We start from the raw sequence: 17,145 nt of genomic DNA, 5'->3' as shown, positions 1-17,145 counted from the left end.
TCCCCAGACCAATGTCCGCTCACTGGGCACCCGGCTGCACAGCCCCAGTCAAGCGTTCTTACTCCAGGTTTGTCCTGGTCTGTCCACAGGCCTGCTGTCCTGAAACAAAGAGTTCAGTGACCAAAAAAAGAGATGCTCCAAATCTTTTATCCAGTTTTTAGGTATTTTTGGTTACGATTTACCCACTCCGGGGAGGTTCGAGAACGATCTTTTTAAACATCTGCTTCCCTGCCTGGACACACAGACTCCGCACCCCATACGAGATTAGAGCGCTCACTGTGGAATTTTTGTGGGGATTTATACACAACAACAGCCTCTGCAACCCCTCCTCCCCCATCCTCCAAGAGGTGGCGGGGGGAGTCTGTCCTCCACACTCCTGCATCTGGGCTGGCAGTGTGTGGCAAAAGTGAATCTGAGGCCTGCCTTCTAACACAGCCGCAGCTTCTGCTGTCAGCGAACTCTGGCTCTCGGGCTGCTGAGCCTGGGAAGCCAGACTCTGCTGTGAGAAGTCTCAGCTGCGTGGCGAGGTCCTGAGTACAGCTCCACCTCTAAACTGAGGCCCTGGGCTAAAGTCTGGGGCAGCCTGTCACAGCAGTCCTGGCTTCCTCCAGTGGCCTCAGGAGAGAAGCAACAAAGAGCCCGGCTGAGCCCAGGCAACCCATGGGACCACAGAATCAGAAGAGCTTTGCTGTAAACCACCAGTGCTGGGGCTACTTTATTACTGCATCACTGTCATCACTGTCATCCTGTTGCTCATTGATTTGCTCGAGCAGGCACCAGTAACATCTGCATGGTGAGACTTGTTATTGTTTTTGGCATATCGAATACGCCACGGGGAGCTTGCCAGGCTCTGCCGTGCAGGCAAGATACTCTTGGTAGCTTGCCGGGCTCTCCGAGAGGGACGGGAGAATCGAACCCGGGTCAGCCGCAAGCAAGGCAAATGCCCTACCCGCTGTGCTATCGCCCCTTCCTTTATGACATGGTTAAAATCAGGCTGGTTCTATACGATCACAGACGCAAAGAATCATCTGAAAACAAGCGCTCTGGAGGAATATTCATTTTTATTGGCGAAGGCTCCTTCCCTCCACCAGAAATATTCATTGAACATCTACTGTGTGCCAGGAGAGTGCTGTGGGCTGCCGAACCCATGCTGACCTCCCTGAGACCCCAGCTTTGACTGCCCCCCACCCAGCACAGAGACAAGAGGACACATGGTGAGAAGGTTGTGTATGTTTGGGTTTTTCAGTCGGGAGTGTTAAGGATCTGCTGTTCATGTCTGTTGCACCCTGTTCTATGCTTCTAGGCCCACGGTGTTCAGGGATGGGACAAAATGTTACTCCAGAGAGCTGACAGGTGGGGGAGACAGCCAGCAGATCAAACAAAAGCAAACAAAAAAACTCCATGTGACTCGCTCCAAACAAAGGACGCAGAGAGTGGGAGGGGAGGAGGGGACAGTGGTGAGACCAGAGGTGACCTGGGCCCTGAGCCTCCAAGGAGGACTATTTCTCTAAATGAGGGGGTCGGGGGTCCCTGCCCATGTACTGAGGATCCTGGGGATATGGGGGTGATCTCGGAATACTATACAGATAAGTAGTTTTTTTTTTCTGCAGAGGCCTGGGGTCAGGGAGGCTGTCACTGAAGAGTGTAGAAGCTGGGAGGGCTGCCTTGATGTATAGATCCCCTGGAGGGACCATGTTTCTAGCTTCTGAAAACTGGGCAACTTATCATCTGCCCTGCATGCCCCTTTGCCACCTCTTCTTGTCCCCTGCCTCCCAATAAATATCCCAGAAGAAATCCTCCTTCTAGGAAACTACTTTGCTAACTATAAACAATCGGTCTCAAGTGCTCCCCACTCCCACCTTTCCATCTCTCAGCTTTTTTTGGCCCTCACCCTCAGTCTGCTCCCTCGAGTTGAGTACCCCCACAGGGGCTGTTCATTTATGGCAGATGGTGAACTCATTGCTGAGACCAAAGTCTGCACTTTGCGTGTGCAGGTCCGGCTGGAGAAGGAGGGGTTCATTCCCGCTGCCGCGTCCGGGGAGTCCAACCCCAACAGGCTGGCAGCAGCATCACACAGCGGGTAGTGGGTACCTGCAGGAAATGACAGTGTCTCCTCCTCCCTCCTGGGGACGGGGCCCTGGAGCTGAGCAAAAATGTCCCCTTCACTAGGGAACTCCAAGATGATGATTTTAAGGCCTTAGGGTCCATCTGACGGCGTTGGGGCGATCCAAGGCATTCTAGCTCTAGGCTTGGCAGAAAGTCCTTGGAGGCTGGAGCTCCGCTGAGTCTTTCAGGGGCAGCTCTGCCCCAGACAGAATGTCAGGCCGCCGCGAGCGTGGCACAGTCACCTGGTCCATGGTGTCGAGGCACTGGTCAGTATGGGGCGTCCTCATCGGCAGAGATGGGGCAGAGATCTGTAGCACAGGGGCCTGCTCGGTCCCAGAGGGCCACAGGCTGTGAAGCACACAGGACACCAACAGCAGAAGGAGAGAAGTCAGTCAGTTCATCCTAGGCAGAACTTTCTACGAATGACAAAGGACTAATCTCTCCAATCAAGAGACTGGGGACCAGATAGCACAGTGGGTAGGCAGACTGCTTGCCTTCCATGGGGTCCACCCGGGTTCAATCCTCAGCATCACATATGGCCTCCTGAACCAAGCGTGATCCCTGAGCCAGAGCCGGAAGTAAGCTGTGAGCACCACCAGGTGAGCCCCGCCACCCGCTTCTCCCCCGGAAAAAAGACAAAATGGATTCAAATACATGATCTAGTGGGTCAGGCGTGTGGCTCAGCAGAAAAGTGCATGCTTTGAATGCATAAGACCTGCGTTTGATCCTGAGACTATGCAGATAATACCCAAAGAGCCCAAGGTGGCATTACTCTTTAGTTTGGTTGTTGTTGTTGTTATTATTATTACTATTATTATTATTATTATTATTGGGGCTGGAGCGATAGCACAGCAGTTGGGTGTTCACCTTTCACGTGGCTGACCCAAGTTCGATTCCTCCGCCCCTCTCGGAGAGCCCGGCAAGCTACCAAGAGTATCGAGCCTGAGCAGCAGAGCCTGGCAAGCTACCCGTGTGTATTGGATATGCCAAAAACAGTAACAATAAGTCTCTCAATGAGAGACGTTACTGGTGCCCGCTCAAACAAATCGATGAGCAACGGGATGACAGTGACAGTGATTATTATTATTATTGGCCTGAGTCAGCTGTTAAACCCAGGGGTGCTCAGGGAACAATGCAGTGCAGAGGATTGGACCCAGTACTCCATTATGGCAAGCATGTACTGTCTCCTCAGACCCTGACAAAATAGATTTAATTTGTGTAGCCTGGGATCAAACCCAAAGGCTCATATGTGCAAAGCATGTGTTCTACTGCTGAGTTACATCCTTGACTTTCAAATAGATTTAAAAAATTTTTTTGGTTTAGAGGCCATACCTGGTGGGTACTTGGGGTTTACACCTGCCTCTGCAGTGACTCCTGGTGGTGCTGAGGGGACCATATATGATGCCAGGGATTGAACCTGGGTCAGCTGCGTGCAAGGCAAGTGCCTTACCTTTCTATCTTTTTGGCCTCATATTATTTACATTTTACCACCACACACACACACAAAAGTTGAGGGTAAAGGTTTTCTTTCTCCCCTATCCAGATGTCTCCCAACTTTCTGTAAGGGCAGGTGAGAAAGATGCTGGAGAAGACAGCACTGGAGAATATCCCAAATCATCTTTCACCCTCCCAGGGAAGAGATGTCTCTTTCCCGGTTTTAATCACCTTCATCTCAATCACTTAATTCCTAGAGATGCAGTAGAGATGTTGCGGGGGAACCCCGAAAGTCAGGCTTGAGCAAAGAGGGAATGCTCATTACCTACCTAGAGAGCAACGCATCCTTCAACTGTCTCTGGCAGGAAAGTCAGTTGGCAGGGGTGGGGGGGGTTGGACTTGCGGCGATGGGCGGGGTCTCTGCGGGGCTCACGTGATGGGCGGAGTCTTGGGGCGGGGCTAGGACCCGAGGGAGCCAATGGGGCGGGGCTTCCAACGAGGGGCGGGGCCTCCACTCCTCCCTCTGGGCTGGGATGCAGATGGGCCCTGGGGGTGCAGTGGGACTGGACTGAGTTCCTCACAGCCCCGAAGGGTGGTGGACACCCTCACTCTGTAGCCTTTTTTCCCCAAGTCAGCCTGGCTTTGGGCCTCCGGGGTCCTCCGTGCACGGGGAATGCCCACAGGCCAGTTTAATCCAGACTCTCTTATTATGTGCCCATCTCTGCGTCCTTCACTCAGCCACTTGCAGGGCCTTCTGTTACCTCTCTGCAGCTTTCCATGAGAGGACGGCTTCCCCACCCCTCTACCTGCCCCCCATCATCAGCCCCCGCCCCGTGGCCCTCTGCTCTCACTGTATTTGGAGGTGAGCTGCGCCACCCACTGCCGGGGGCTCTAGCCTATGGCATACAGCCACTAGGGCCGCTACAAATGGGGGCCACAGGGAAGCCTTCCCACCAGCAGCAGGACCCGGGAGTGTCCCCCTCCATCCTGTGAGGGTGGGCCGGGGCCTAAGCCTGGCCCTGGAACCCATGATCCAAGGGCCCGGGTCCAAGTTTACTGGGCGAATTAGGGCCCTTCTCGCCAAAGGAAAATAACATTCCCTTGGTGCGAGGCTGGGCTAAGTTCCATGATGAGTTAAGAGACAGGAAGTAAACCTACTTGGAATCACAGAAAGGTTTATGGTGGTGGCCAGAACCACCTGGCTACCTGCTTAAACCCCGCCTCCCAAGGGACTACCCAAGACGTTCTGATTGGGCAGGCCTTGGGGGTGGGGCAGGGGTGGGGAGCGGGTTATTTGCATATTTTCTTTCTCGATTTTGGCCGCACCCCAGGGTACTAGGGGGTCAAGTGCTGGGGAGTGGGAGTTGAACCCCGCCACCCTGGCCCCACATTTGCATGTCTGACGAACCCTCCTGCCCAGTTGGAGAAGCAGGCCACTGAGACACGCCTGAGGTGGGTTTCTTCTGTACCCAGCACTTCAGGTCGCATTGACGAACGACCTCCAATCCCACAAGAAAGCCAAGGATATTCGGGGCTGGAGCAATAGCACAGCGGGGAGGGCGTTTGCCTTGCCCGCGGTCGACCGGGCGTTCGATTCCCAGCATCCCATACTCCCTGAGCACCGCCGGGAGTGATTCCTGAGTGCAGAGCCAGGAGTAACCCCTGTGCATTGCCAGGTGTGACCCAAAAAGCAAGAAAAAAAAAAGCCAAGGACATTATAAACTATGTTTTATTACTTCACTGATCATGTAAATCTAAGCAGAGATTTTTTTCTTTAAAAAAAACAAAGATAAAGGAAAAGAAAAAAAAAGGGGTAGATAGTGACAGCTCTGATGCCAAAAGCAGGGAGGGGGTGTGCCAGGGCGGGGAGGGGGACCCAGGGGAGGGGCCTCAGCAGCAGAGTGGCCTGAGCTGGGAGCTGGTGAGGACAGGAGGTAAACGGTGACTCCAAGAGCCCTGAGGCCAGGCCACAGCACAGAACCCTCCTGTGTCACCCCCATCCAGCCGCCTGGGTGCAAAACAGGGACAGCCGATACACCCAAAGGGCAGTGGAAATGCCCTTTCCTTCAGGGTGCTCAGGCCAGATACCCATGGGCACACACATGCCCGTGAACCCCGTACCTGGGCAACCCCTCCCCGCCTCCCACTCTGCAGGCCCATTCAATGCACACTGACAAAGGAAGTTTCTGGTCTCCGCCACACCCAGTCCGGGGTCTGGTCTGTTGAGGCATCTAACCCGAGAGGACCCGAATCCGGGAGGACGCAGCTGCAGAGATGCTGTGTCTGTCCGGGCTGTAGGTCCGAGGACACACTCCACGGTGCGAGCCGGCCGCCTGGATCTTTAGGGGGGACCCGCCGCGCCCGAGACGGCCTCCAGCTCTGCCTTGCTCCTCCACAGCCAGCTGACAAGGAAGCACAGGGCCAGGAGGCCCGTCCCGAGCAGGTCCCCCAGCCCCGTGAGGTAGGGGATGCAGTGGTTGTCAGGGTCCAGGGCCTGGTGCCACATCAGCCGAACCAGCACGTCTGCCAGGTACAGGAGGATCGCCACCTGGCAGGAGGATTAGCAGACACAGAGGACGGTGGCCGAGTGAGAGGCTGCCAAGAGACTCCCAGGCCAGAGGGCCCAGTGCCGTGTGCCCTAGGCCCAGGACGTCCCCTTCCTCAGACCCCTCTGCTGACCGCTGTTGGAGGGGACGCCGAGGGCCCTGCAGAATTGGCCACGGAGTGTCGAGTGCCCTGTGCAGTGGCCCGGGTGCCTCACGCAGTGTGGGCGCTGTGCACCTGTGCCCTGCACTGGGTACTCTGTGCCCTGTGCCCCATCGGTGTGCCCTGTGCCCCGTGCCCCATGCTCTGTGCCACGAGGAGGGTGCAGTGCCGAATTTGGGCTGCGCTGTCCGTGTGCCCCAGCCGCGGCTGCAGTGAGTCGCTTGGCTTCCTGGCAGCCAGTGCCCGTGTCCTGCAAGCCGGGGATCACCTACAAGCCCCCGCCCGATTCCCGTCCCTCACCCAGCCCAGGGCTACGGCCTGCGGGCCGGGGCACTTACCTGGATGAGGCCCGCCAGCAGGTAGAGCACCACGAAGACGGTGCTGCTGGTGACCCAGTGGCCCTCCACCAGGTAGATGATGTAGAAGAAAACCAGGTGGCCTGGAACCACCAGGAAGAGCAGAACCCGGGCCGACATGGAGTTGGTTTCTGGAAGAAACAGAACCCGAAGCCGGGGGCCAGTCAGGCAGGACCCCCTCGGCACGCCACAGTAGGTGGGCACGCCACCGGCTCCTCTCTCCCATGGTCACCGGGTACCTTGATGGGCAGCGTGTCCTACAGAGCTGGGCATGGCCCGCGTGAAGTTGACATTTTTGGGAAGGGAGAAAAGACCAACTTTTAATTTTTATTTATTTATTTTAGTACGGCCAACATCCAGAGAGAGACTTAAAAGCAAGCTCTCAGAAGAGAGTGATGCAGAGAGTCTCTTGCCCGCACGCCTGGCTGTCTTCCCTGGGGCCCCTCAGAGGGGATGGGCTCCAGCTTCCCTCCCCACCCCGAGCAGAGCTCCCAGTGGCCGGAGACCACCGGAACCTAGCCACAGCTATGCTGGAGGCCCCTCTTCACACATTCAGACAGGCCTCATGCATGAAAGTACCGGCAGAAGAACCCAGGTGTGTGTAATCCCATCAACAGCCAACATCCAGAGAGAGACTTAAAAGCAAGCTCTCAGAAGTGCACGGCCACTTTGTGGCCACGCAGTATCTTTAGTCTACTTCTCCCTCTGGGAGAAAATGGCAATCTTCTGAGAGTTTCCTGCCCACATGGCACAGCCTTGCAAGCTTCCCATGGTGTATTCATATGCTAAATCCAGTAACAAGCTGGATCTCATTCCCCTGACCCTGAAGAGCCCCCAGTGCAACATCATTAGGAGGGCCGAGTCGAGATAGACTTCTAAGATCTCAGGGAAAGGACGAAATGAGATGTTACTGAGCCTGCCCGAGAAATCAGTGATTAACGGGATTTCGTGATTGTGATTTTAGTCAGAAACTGGAGCCATAGCACAGCGGGTAAGGTGTTTTGCCTTGCATGTGGCTGACCTGGGTTCGATTCCTCTGTCCTTCTTGGAGAGCCTGGCAAGCTACTGAGAGTAACCCGCCTGCACAGCAGAGCCTGGCAAGCTCCTTGTGGCATATTCGATGTGCCAAAAACAGTAACAAGTCTCACCATGGAGACATTACTGGTGCCCACTCGAGCAAATCAATGACTAACAGGACGACAGTGCTTATTTATTTTGGTGTTGGGGATCACAGTGCTCAGGGTTTAGTCCCGACTCTGCACTCAGGAATCACTCCTGGCAAAACTCGGGGGACCCTACAGGATGCTGGGGATCAAACCCGGTCAGCCCCATGCTCGGCAAGCGCCCGCCTGGCTGTACTATCACTCTGGCCCCAAACCTGTATTTTTTAAAAGAAAAAGAAAAAAAACTTCCAGGGACTTCCCGGGCGTCTTCCTGCAGCCCCCAAACCCTGTGCGGCCAGCTCCTCCACGCTGGCGGCCCCAGCTCCCTCGCTGTGCTTCCGCCCTTCCCCTTCCCAAGCCCCTCCTGCCTCTGCTGTCCCCTCCGCCTCAGACACGCCTACATGCCTCTGCCCAGCAGCCACCCCGGGGCCTCTTGGGTCTGTGTCACGGTGGCCCTGCTTTCCGCTCTTCGCACCGGTGGGGACTGTGTGCTCACGGGTTTGCATCTAACCACTGTCCTCCATCTCTAAGTGCTCTCCTCCATCTCTAACCCTGTCCTCCATCTCTAACCCTGTCCTCCATCTCTAACCCTGTCCCCCATCTCTAACCCTGTCCTCCATCTCTAACCCTGTCCCCCATCTCTAACCCTGTCCTCCATCTCTAACCCTGTCCCCCATCTCTAACCCTGTCCCCCATCTCTAACCCTGTCCTCCATCTCTAACCCTGTCCCCCATCTCTAACCCTGTCCCCCATCTCTAACCCTGTCCTCCATCTCTAACCCTGTCCCCCATCTCTAACCACTGTCCTCCATCTCTAACCCTGTCCCCCATCTCTAACCCTGTCCCCCATCTCTAACCCTGTCCCCCATCTCTAACCCTGTCCTCCATCTCTAACCCTGTCCTCCATCTCTAACCCTGTCCCCCATCTCTAACCCTGTCCCCATCTCTAACCCTGTCCCCCATCTCTAACCCTGTCCCCCATCTCTAACCCTGTCCCCCATCTCTAACCCTGTCCTCCATCTCTAACCCTGTCCCCCATCTCTAACCACTGTCCTCCATCTCTAACCCTGTCCCCCATCTCTAACCCTGTCCCCCATCTCTAACCCTGTCCCCCATCTCTAACCCTGTCCTCCATCTCTAACCCTGTCCCCCATCTCTAACCCTGTCCCCCATCTCTAACCCTGTCCCCCATCTCTAACCCTGTCCTCCATCTCTAACCCTGTCCTCCATCTCTAACCCTGTCCTCATCTCTAACCCTGTCCCCCATCTCTAACCCTGTCCCCCATCTCTAACCCTGTCCCCCATCTCTAACCCTGTCCCCCATCTCTAACCCTGTCCCCCATCTCTAACCCTGTCCTCCATCTCTAACCCTGTCCTCCATCTCTAACCCTGTCCTCATCTCTAACCCTGTCCCCCATCTCTAACCCTGTCCCCCATCTCTAACCCTGTCCCCCATCTCTAACCCTGTCCTCCATCTCTAACCCTGTCCCCCATCTCTAACCCTGTCCTCCATCTCTAACCCTGTCCTCCATCTCTAACCCTGTCCTCCATCTCTAACCCTGTCCTCCATCTCTAACCGCTGTCCTCTGATAGGGTTTCTGTGAATCCACTCAGGCCAGGGCTGGGGACAATGGTCTCGGGGAGAAGGTCGGTCCCCAAAGACCTCCTGAGCTGAGGTCAGGGGTCTTAGACGCCCATAACTGCATGAACCAGCTTCTGCTGTTGCCCGTCTTCACTTGTTTACCTATCCACCCTGGAGCTTACCACCGGTGGCTCACACTTGGATGTGGCTTAACGCAAATTGCAGCATTGGTGTCATGGACTTTCAGCTCAAGGGAATGGCCCCAGGGCCTCCAGGGGACACAGACTCACCCGAGGTGCAGAACGTAGAGCATGGGTTAGGCCAGAACTTCTTCATCCAGAGGGGCAGGACTCCAGGTGTGCTCCACATGTGCAGGTAGGTGGAGATGCGGCTGGTCTGAATGGCCACCAGGTTGCCACCAACACCTGCGAGGGGCAAGAGCATCAGATTTCACCACCCTGAGGGGTCAGTCTTGGATCTAGTCTGCATTCTAAACCCGCTTCCTCCAGGAAGCCTCCCTTGAAGGACTTAGTATTTGCTATCTTCTCCTTCCCTTCTGCTTGACCTTGACCTTGCTGGGTGAGGCACTGGGGTAGTGACTCAGAACCCTCACAGACAGCACCTCTGGGGAGTTACTGGCCCGGGGGGATTCTCGATCCATGCATGGTGGATAAAGAAGGGTGGGAGGAAGAATAGGTGGGCTTATGCGCAGTTGTCACGGCAGGAGTTATGGGCTGGATGATCTGAAGGGGATTTTTTCCCCCCACATTGTCAGGGAGGAGAGGAGAGGAATGACCATCAGGAGAAGGGGAGAAGGGACAATCCTTCTGGGCCTGAAGACCCCAGAGGGTGCGCTCCTGCAGGGATCAATCCCCTGCTGGTGTGGCAAGAATGGTGCCTGCCACAATGACCTTCCCTGGAGCGATGCTGGGCCACCCCCATTCCACTCGCTGAGCCCCACTGAGAATGGGGCCTTCTCCCTGGACCTGATGTGCACCAGGGACCATCAGGGGTGAATCCAGTGGCCCGAGCTGTTCCGGACCACGAAAGGACCAGTGTGTGCACAGGGGACACTGCCCAGGGATGCTGCACTGTCCGTACTTGAACAGTGAAGGCCTAAGGGAGGCCACGGGCTGGAACTGAGCAGATGTGGGGGCTTCCGGCTCACAGAGAACAGGTTCTGCGGTCTGCCCCACTCCCCACCACTCCTTAGTGTCTCGCTGACTCGCTATCCTTCTGCTTGGCTCATCTGGATTGTCTGCTTGGTTCCAGAGACTCTTCCCAAGCATATGCCAGTGGGGACTCACCGACTGGGGGCCACCCACGGATGGGGTCAGCCCCGGAACTGGGGACAGGCCCCGTGGGACTCTGTCAGAGTCCAGGCCTGAGAACCCTTCATATCACCTCTCTGGCCCCAGGATTTCAGGTTTTGATGTGTACTCTCAGCTTTTTTTTTTTTTTTTTTTTGCTTTTTGGGTCACACCTGGCAATGCTCAGGGGTTATTCCTGGCTCTGCACTCAGGAATTACTCCTGGCGGTGCTCAGGGGACCATATGAGATGCTGGGAATCGAACCCGGGTCAGCTGTGTGCAAGGCAAAGGCCCTCCCCGCTGTGTTATCGCTCCAGCCCCCAGCTTTTTAATGTATTGATTTCTTTTTTTGTTCTGTTTTTGGGCCACTCTGGGATGCTCGGGGGTTACTCCTGGCTCTGCACTCAGGAATCACTCCTGGTGGTGCTCAGGGGACCATATGGGATGCCGGGGATCAAACCTGGGTAGGTCATGTGCAAAGCAAGCGCCTTACCAGCTGTGCTACTTCTTTGGCCTAAATGGAAGAAACACTGGGGTCCTGTGGAAGAGGGGCTGCTTGTGGGGCAGGCCAGGGCCTCAGCAGCCTATTTCTGTAGCCAGAGGTAGCCAGTGCCCAGCACCACACTGGCCAGGCAGTGGGTTCTCAGGTCTGTGCCTCACCCGACTGGGGGTCTTGGCAGAAACGGGACACAGGCAGGATCGTAGCCCACAGGTTCTAAGTCCGACAGTGAATCAGCTAACAGGCAGGAGGGAGGTTAGGGTCAGGGTCGGGGAATGGAGGTGACCGGGGCAAAGGGGGTGGCACAGAGTCAACCTCAGTGGTGGCCGATCTCTCCAGTATAAACCTGGGAGCATCCGTTTTCTGTTGTAAGAAAAGAGAAATCCACACGCCTGTTTTATTTAGGGGGCCACACCCAGCAGGGCTCAGGGTTTACCTGGTGTCAGGGGTCAAACTCAGGGCCTCACACACACACACTAAGCAAGGAAACCCCATGTGGGGTCCAAGTACCCAGGTTTTATTGTTTTTTGTTTGTTTTCTTCTTCGGTTTGGGAGCTACACCCATTGGATCTCAGGGACTACTTTGGGTGGGGTGTTTCGGGGACCTTGCAGTGTTAGGAGTTGAAATTGGACCTTCTGCGTGTAAATAATACACTCAGCCCTCAGAGCCATCTCCTTGGTTCCAGAAATCTGGGTTTTGATGTGTGTGGTTGGCTTTTACATTTATTTAACTTTCTGGTTTTGTTTTTTAGGCCACAGCCAGCGATGCTCCGGGGTTACTCCTGGCTCTGCACTCTCAGGAGTCCCTCCTGGTGGTGCTCAGGGGACCAATTGGGATGCCAGAGATCAAACCCAGAGCAAGCAAAGCAAGCGCCTCGCCAGCTGGGCCATCCCTCTAGCCCGTGTCGGCCTATTTAACATTACCAACGAAGCGAGATTCCAAGAACAGCCACAGGTGGCCACGTGGCCTATTTCTGTTCTGAAGGTCACCTCCAGCCCGCAGGGCCCAGCAGGGAATGGTCACCTGGCACCTCATGGTCACCTTCAGTCAGAAGGGGCCAGCAAGTCGTGGAGGCAAACTCTACATGCCTTCAAGTCTGGGGGTCTGTCTCTGATGGGCCGGGGGCTGGGGAGGGAGACAGATGGGGTCGGGGGAGAGTACCTCTCTCTGGGTTCCTGCAGCCCAACCCAGCTCCCGGGGCTGACACCCAGCGTCCCTGCCACTCTCGCCCGTCCCGCCTGGCAACACCTACCGCAGATGATGGGGGTGAATATGGCCATGCCTCTGTAGGGCTGCTTGGAGATGGTCTTGTTCAGGATGAGCCCCCCGAAGCTGGGGAGAGAGCAAACGGTCAGCGGGCACACAGCTGCTCCAGAGACCCCTCTGGTGTCTTCTGGAACTCTGCACGGCCCCTCCTTGTCCCTGTGCACAGGAGCTGTGGCCGTCGGGCCTCTTCCCCGCCCCGTGTCTCCCCATGTTTCCTTTGTCCCTACTGTCTGTTTCCACCTCCATCGCTTAACCCTTGAAGGCTGCAGCACTAAAATGAGCAAACTGGGGGCTGGAGCGATAGCACAGCGGGTAGGGCATTTGCCTTGCACGCGGCCGACCCGGGTTCAATTCCCAGCATCCCATAGGGTCCCCTGAGCACCGCCAGGAGTGATTCCTGAGTGCAGAGCCAGGAGTAACCCCTGTGCATTGCCGGGTGTGACCCAAAAAGAAAAAAAAAAACTCTAAAAAAAAAATAAATAAAAATAAACATAAATAAAATGAGCAAACTGGCCAGAGACGGAGCTATGGCACGGCCGAGTTCCATCCCGGCTAGCACACAGTCCCCGGGGCCTAGCCAGGGGTGAGTGTCGAGCACAGAGCCAGGATCAGCCCCTGAGCACCGTCCAGTGTGGCCCCGGAACAAAACACAACCCGACAAGGTCCCTGACGAGGGAGGAGAGCTGGCCCAGCGCTGCTGCTGACGTCAGTCCCTAAAGCCCCCCTGCGCGGCTCTCCAGGAGAGAAGGGAGCATGGAGCCTTCCTCAGAGGACTTCTGGAAGCAGAGGCACTCGGAACCGAGCCATCCCAGCTCTGGGTCATGGTTCCAGAAAGCCTGGCCTGGCTGCAGGCAGGGCGGGTGCCTCGGAAACCCGCAGCAGTGGGGCGGGCAGCAGTATGCCAGGAAGGCGTTTGCCTTGCACACGGCCAACATGGCACCCCATAGCATTCCCCTAGCACCACCAGGAGTAATTCCCGAGTAAGGAGGAACCCCTGAGCACCGTCAGATGTGGCCCCCAAACCAAACAATTAAAAACAAACAAACAAAACCCAAACCACAGCCCAGTAAAAGGCTTACAAATATGCAACAGGTCCCACAGGTCCAAGGCGTTTCTGGGGGCATTTGCCTGGACTGCAGTTCTGGGCCAAAAGAAATAGAAATGCTTTTTAAGAAATATGGCCAGGGAAAACAGGGGCTAGGAGGACTGGTCAATGGTTGGAATCAACCACAAGTGTGAGTGGGTGGAGGGCAGGTAAGATGGAGAAAGGACCAGTATGACAATAATAGCTGGGAATGACCATGCTGAACAGGAGCTGAGTGTTAAAAGTAGGTAAAGGGGATATACCTGATAACCTTTCAGTATCTGTATTGCAAAGCACAATTCCAAAAAGGAGAGGGGGAGGGAGGGAGGGGAGAGAGGGGAAGGGGAGGGGAGGGAAAGGAAGGGAAGGGAAGGGAAGGGAAGGGAAGGGAAGGGAAGGGAAGGGAAGGGAAGGGAAGGGAAGGGAAGGGAAGGGAAGGGAAGGGAAGGGGATATACCTGATAACCTTTCAGTATCTGTATTGCAAAGCACAATTCCAAAAAGGAGAGGGGGAGGGAGGGAGGGGAGAGAGGGGAGGGGAAGGGAAGGGAAGGGAAGGGAAGGGAAGGGAAGGGAAGGGAAGGGAAGGGAAGGGAAGGGAAGGGAAGGGAAGGGAAGGGAAGGGAAGGGAAGGGAAGGGAAGGGAAGGGGATATACCTGATAACCTTTCAGTATCTGTATTGCAAAGCACAATTCCAAAAAGGAGAGGGGGAGGGAGGGAGGGGAGAGAGGGGAAGGGAAGGGAAGGGAAGGGAAGGGAAGGGAAGGGAAGGGAAGGGAAGGGAAGGGAAGGGAAGGGAAGGGAAGGGAAGGGAAGGGAAGGGCCTGCCACAGAGGCAGGCTGGGGGGGAGGGTGATGGGAGGGAAACTGGGAACACTGGTTGTGGGAAACGGACACTGGTGGGGGGGTGGTGTTGGGACACTGTATGACTGAAGCCTAATCATGAACAGTATGTAAGGGTCTATCTCACAGTAATTCAATAAAAAAAATTTTTTTTAAATGACAGAACATTCAGTTCTGCCTGAGTCAGTTGGGAAAGCACATTTGAAGGGGGGGAGTGGGCCATCAAGGTCCACAGGCAGAGGGGCCCCAGAGACAAGGCCAGCAGGCTCATGCCCAGCAGCCAGCCTGAGGGTCCCGGAGCACCCCCCCCCCCAACACACATAGTCCAGGGGAGGTGCAGGAGAGGGAGTCCCGTGTCCGAAAGCCTAACGATGGCGCAGGGACCGACGTGGGGGGATTCAGTGGCGGTGGGAGAAGGGACAGACCCACGGCCTCCATGAGGGAGCTAGGGGGCGGGGGTCTCCTCACTTCTGCACTCCCCTCCCTTCCCCGCCAACTCCCAGCCAGGCGGGCGGGAGCGGAAGGCAGAGCTGCGGCCCCGCTGCGGCCTCACCTGCTGATGACCATGGCCAGGATGATGGGGACCCACCCGAACTTCAGGATCTTCAAGATGGGGGGGCTCTGCCGGGCGATGAGCACCCACACGGGGGTCAGGGCGGTGAAGCACACGCACACCAGCGGCCGCAGGTACCGGGTGTCTGCGGGCAGAGGGGACACGAGGCGGCACCCAGGGCCTGAAGGTCTGGCTGCAGAGGGGCGAGGGGGTGCCAAGGGGCACCAGCCACCGGTGCCCTCTGCTCCCGAAGGTGCACCCGCCCCGCGGCCACCGGGTCCTGCTCTGTGGACACTGGCATTCTTCTTGACGGTTCTTGCAAGGGGACCGTGCCCACCAGCCGGCGCAGACTGCCCGCATAGGCCGATCACGTGCTCAGTGACCCCTCCACCCCCGCCGAGGGGCACCCAAGGAGCAGCCGCCCTCCAGGCCACCAAGGGACCCTATCCAGGTGCCAGTCTTGATGGTGGCCTGACCACGGTGACCCCCCTCCCCTGACGTCCGTGCCTCCCTCTGGGCCACCACCAGTCACTTCCCTTCCGGTGTGGCCTTCTCCACTCGGGGGGAAGCTGTGCGCCGTCTGCCCCCTCCCTGTCTGCCAGGGACTGAGACTGCACGTGGACTCCTCTGGCCACGCCCACTGACCAGCCCTCTGACCGCATCCCAACCACACCCTCCAGTTACACCCTCCCACCAGGCCTTGGCCACACCCTCCGACCACACCTTGGCGCCACCCGCCCAGCCACACCCCCTAATCGCCCTTTGACCACGCCCCTGACCACACCCCCTGACCATTCTAGGCTCTCCCCTGCCCCAGACTCTAGCCTGTCCCTGCTGCCCACCTTGAACGTATCCCTTGTCCTCCCCAGCATCCCTACCTTTGTGTTTATAAAAGAAGCTGCTGACCAGCGCCAGGATGGACAGGGTGACCAGGTCTCCCAGGCTGGCTGCGATGGGGGTGGCGATGTTGTCGGGGTTGACCCCCAACTTCCGGGCGCCAATCACTATGCAGATCATCAGCATGCCTGTTGGGAGTGGAAAGAGAGGGGGGTCCAAGGTGCAGGGAGCCAGGGACCCCTGATGCACAGGGAGCAAACCACACACACAGCATGGCAGGGCCTGGAGGTGGTCAGACACTGTCCACAGGTGTGTGACCGGAAGTTCAGGCTGCACCCCATCCTGAACGGGGCGGGGGGCGTGGGGGGACTTCTCTCCAAGCACCTGCTTGTGGGGTGAACTCTGGGGATGGCAGGAGCTCCCAGGAAGATGGGGAGAGAGTGGGCAGGTGGGTTTTGGGGGCTGGAGCCCCCTGCAATGACAGGTGATTTAGGCTGACAACAGGCCAGCAAGTGAAATCCGGGGGAGACGAAGTTCTTGGTGGATGTTTGGGGCTGTGTTTGGGGGGGCCACTCCTGATGGTCCTCAGGGCTGACTGCTGGCTCTGTGCTCACGGGTCAGTCCTGGCAGGGCTCAGGGGACCGTGAAGTCCCGGGAATAGAACTGGATCAGCCACATGGAAGGTAAGCACTCCACCTGCGGTACTTCATCTCTGTGGCTGTGGATATTTTTATTTGGGGAGGCCGGGCTTCTCCCAGGCCCCATGTTTGTGGCTCAGCTGTCCCTTTAGATGCTCGCTCTCACAGTGCTCTCCAAGGCGAGCAGAGCCTAGTGCTCGTGTGAGGGTCGGTCTGGAGGCTTCTGCAGGAGGAAGTGCCGGCGGACCTGGGTCCAGCGGCTCAGTGGCTGCAGAGCCAGCACAAGCTCCGGCCGGGGTACCTCGGGGCTCCGGGCTCACCCACCCACACCCCGTTCTCCAACACAAACACTCAGCAGGCTGGAAAGAGGCTCCGGGCCAGGGCTGGAGCCTATGGTTTGCAGTGGGAACTCAGGTTCGAGTCCTGCCCCTCCAACCCATGGTCCCCTGAGCACTGCCAGGGGTGACCCCAGGGAAAGAGCTGGGAATCGCCCCTGGGCCCAGAATGAACAAACAAATCACTCGGGGGCAGGGGAGATAGTAAAGGGGTTAAGACATGTGCCTGGCATGTGGCCGGCCCAGGTTAGATTCCCGGCATCACAGATGGTCCCTGAGCACTGCCAGGAGTAATCCCTGAGCACAGAGCCAGGAGAAAGCCCTGAGAACCTAAAACAAAACAAAACAAAACAAAAAATAAAACATTCACTGTCCTTTGGAAATATACCTTTTTTTTTTTTTGGTTTTGTTTTTGAGCCACACTTGGTGGTGC

The 17,145-nt window shown here is 56.8% G+C and overlaps 1 protein-coding gene across 3 annotated transcripts in view; it reads right to left on the bottom strand.

The window, feature by feature from the left end:
* Positions 1–5,255: 5,255 nt before the first annotated feature.
* Positions 5,256–17,145, bottom strand: part of SLC41A3 (solute carrier family 41 member 3) — a 33,772-nt gene continuing 21,882 nt past the window's right edge. For all 3 annotated transcript variants that reach the window (XM_055135815.1, XM_004603797.2, XM_004603798.2), the window contains 6 exons: positions 15,781–15,927; positions 14,903–15,047; positions 12,409–12,488; positions 9,637–9,771; positions 6,585–6,733; positions 5,256–6,088 (listed from right to left, as the gene is read on the bottom strand). In XM_055135815.1, the coding sequence (XP_054991790.1) occupies positions 5,882–6,088; positions 6,585–6,733; positions 9,637–9,771; positions 12,409–12,488; positions 14,903–15,047; positions 15,781–15,927 (863 nt within the window). In that variant the 3' untranslated portion in view covers positions 5,256–5,881. The remainder of the gene's footprint in view (positions 6,089–6,584; positions 6,734–9,636; positions 9,772–12,408; positions 12,489–14,902; positions 15,048–15,780; positions 15,928–17,145) is intronic.

The sequence above is a fragment of the Sorex araneus genome, chromosome 4, assembly GCF_027595985.1.
Source record: "Sorex araneus isolate mSorAra2 chromosome 4, mSorAra2.pri, whole genome shotgun sequence".
NCBI lineage: Eukaryota > Metazoa > Chordata > Mammalia > Eulipotyphla > Soricidae > Sorex > Sorex araneus.
Note: the sequence above shows the minus strand (reverse complement) of the source record. Positions and strands in the feature narration are given on the sequence as shown.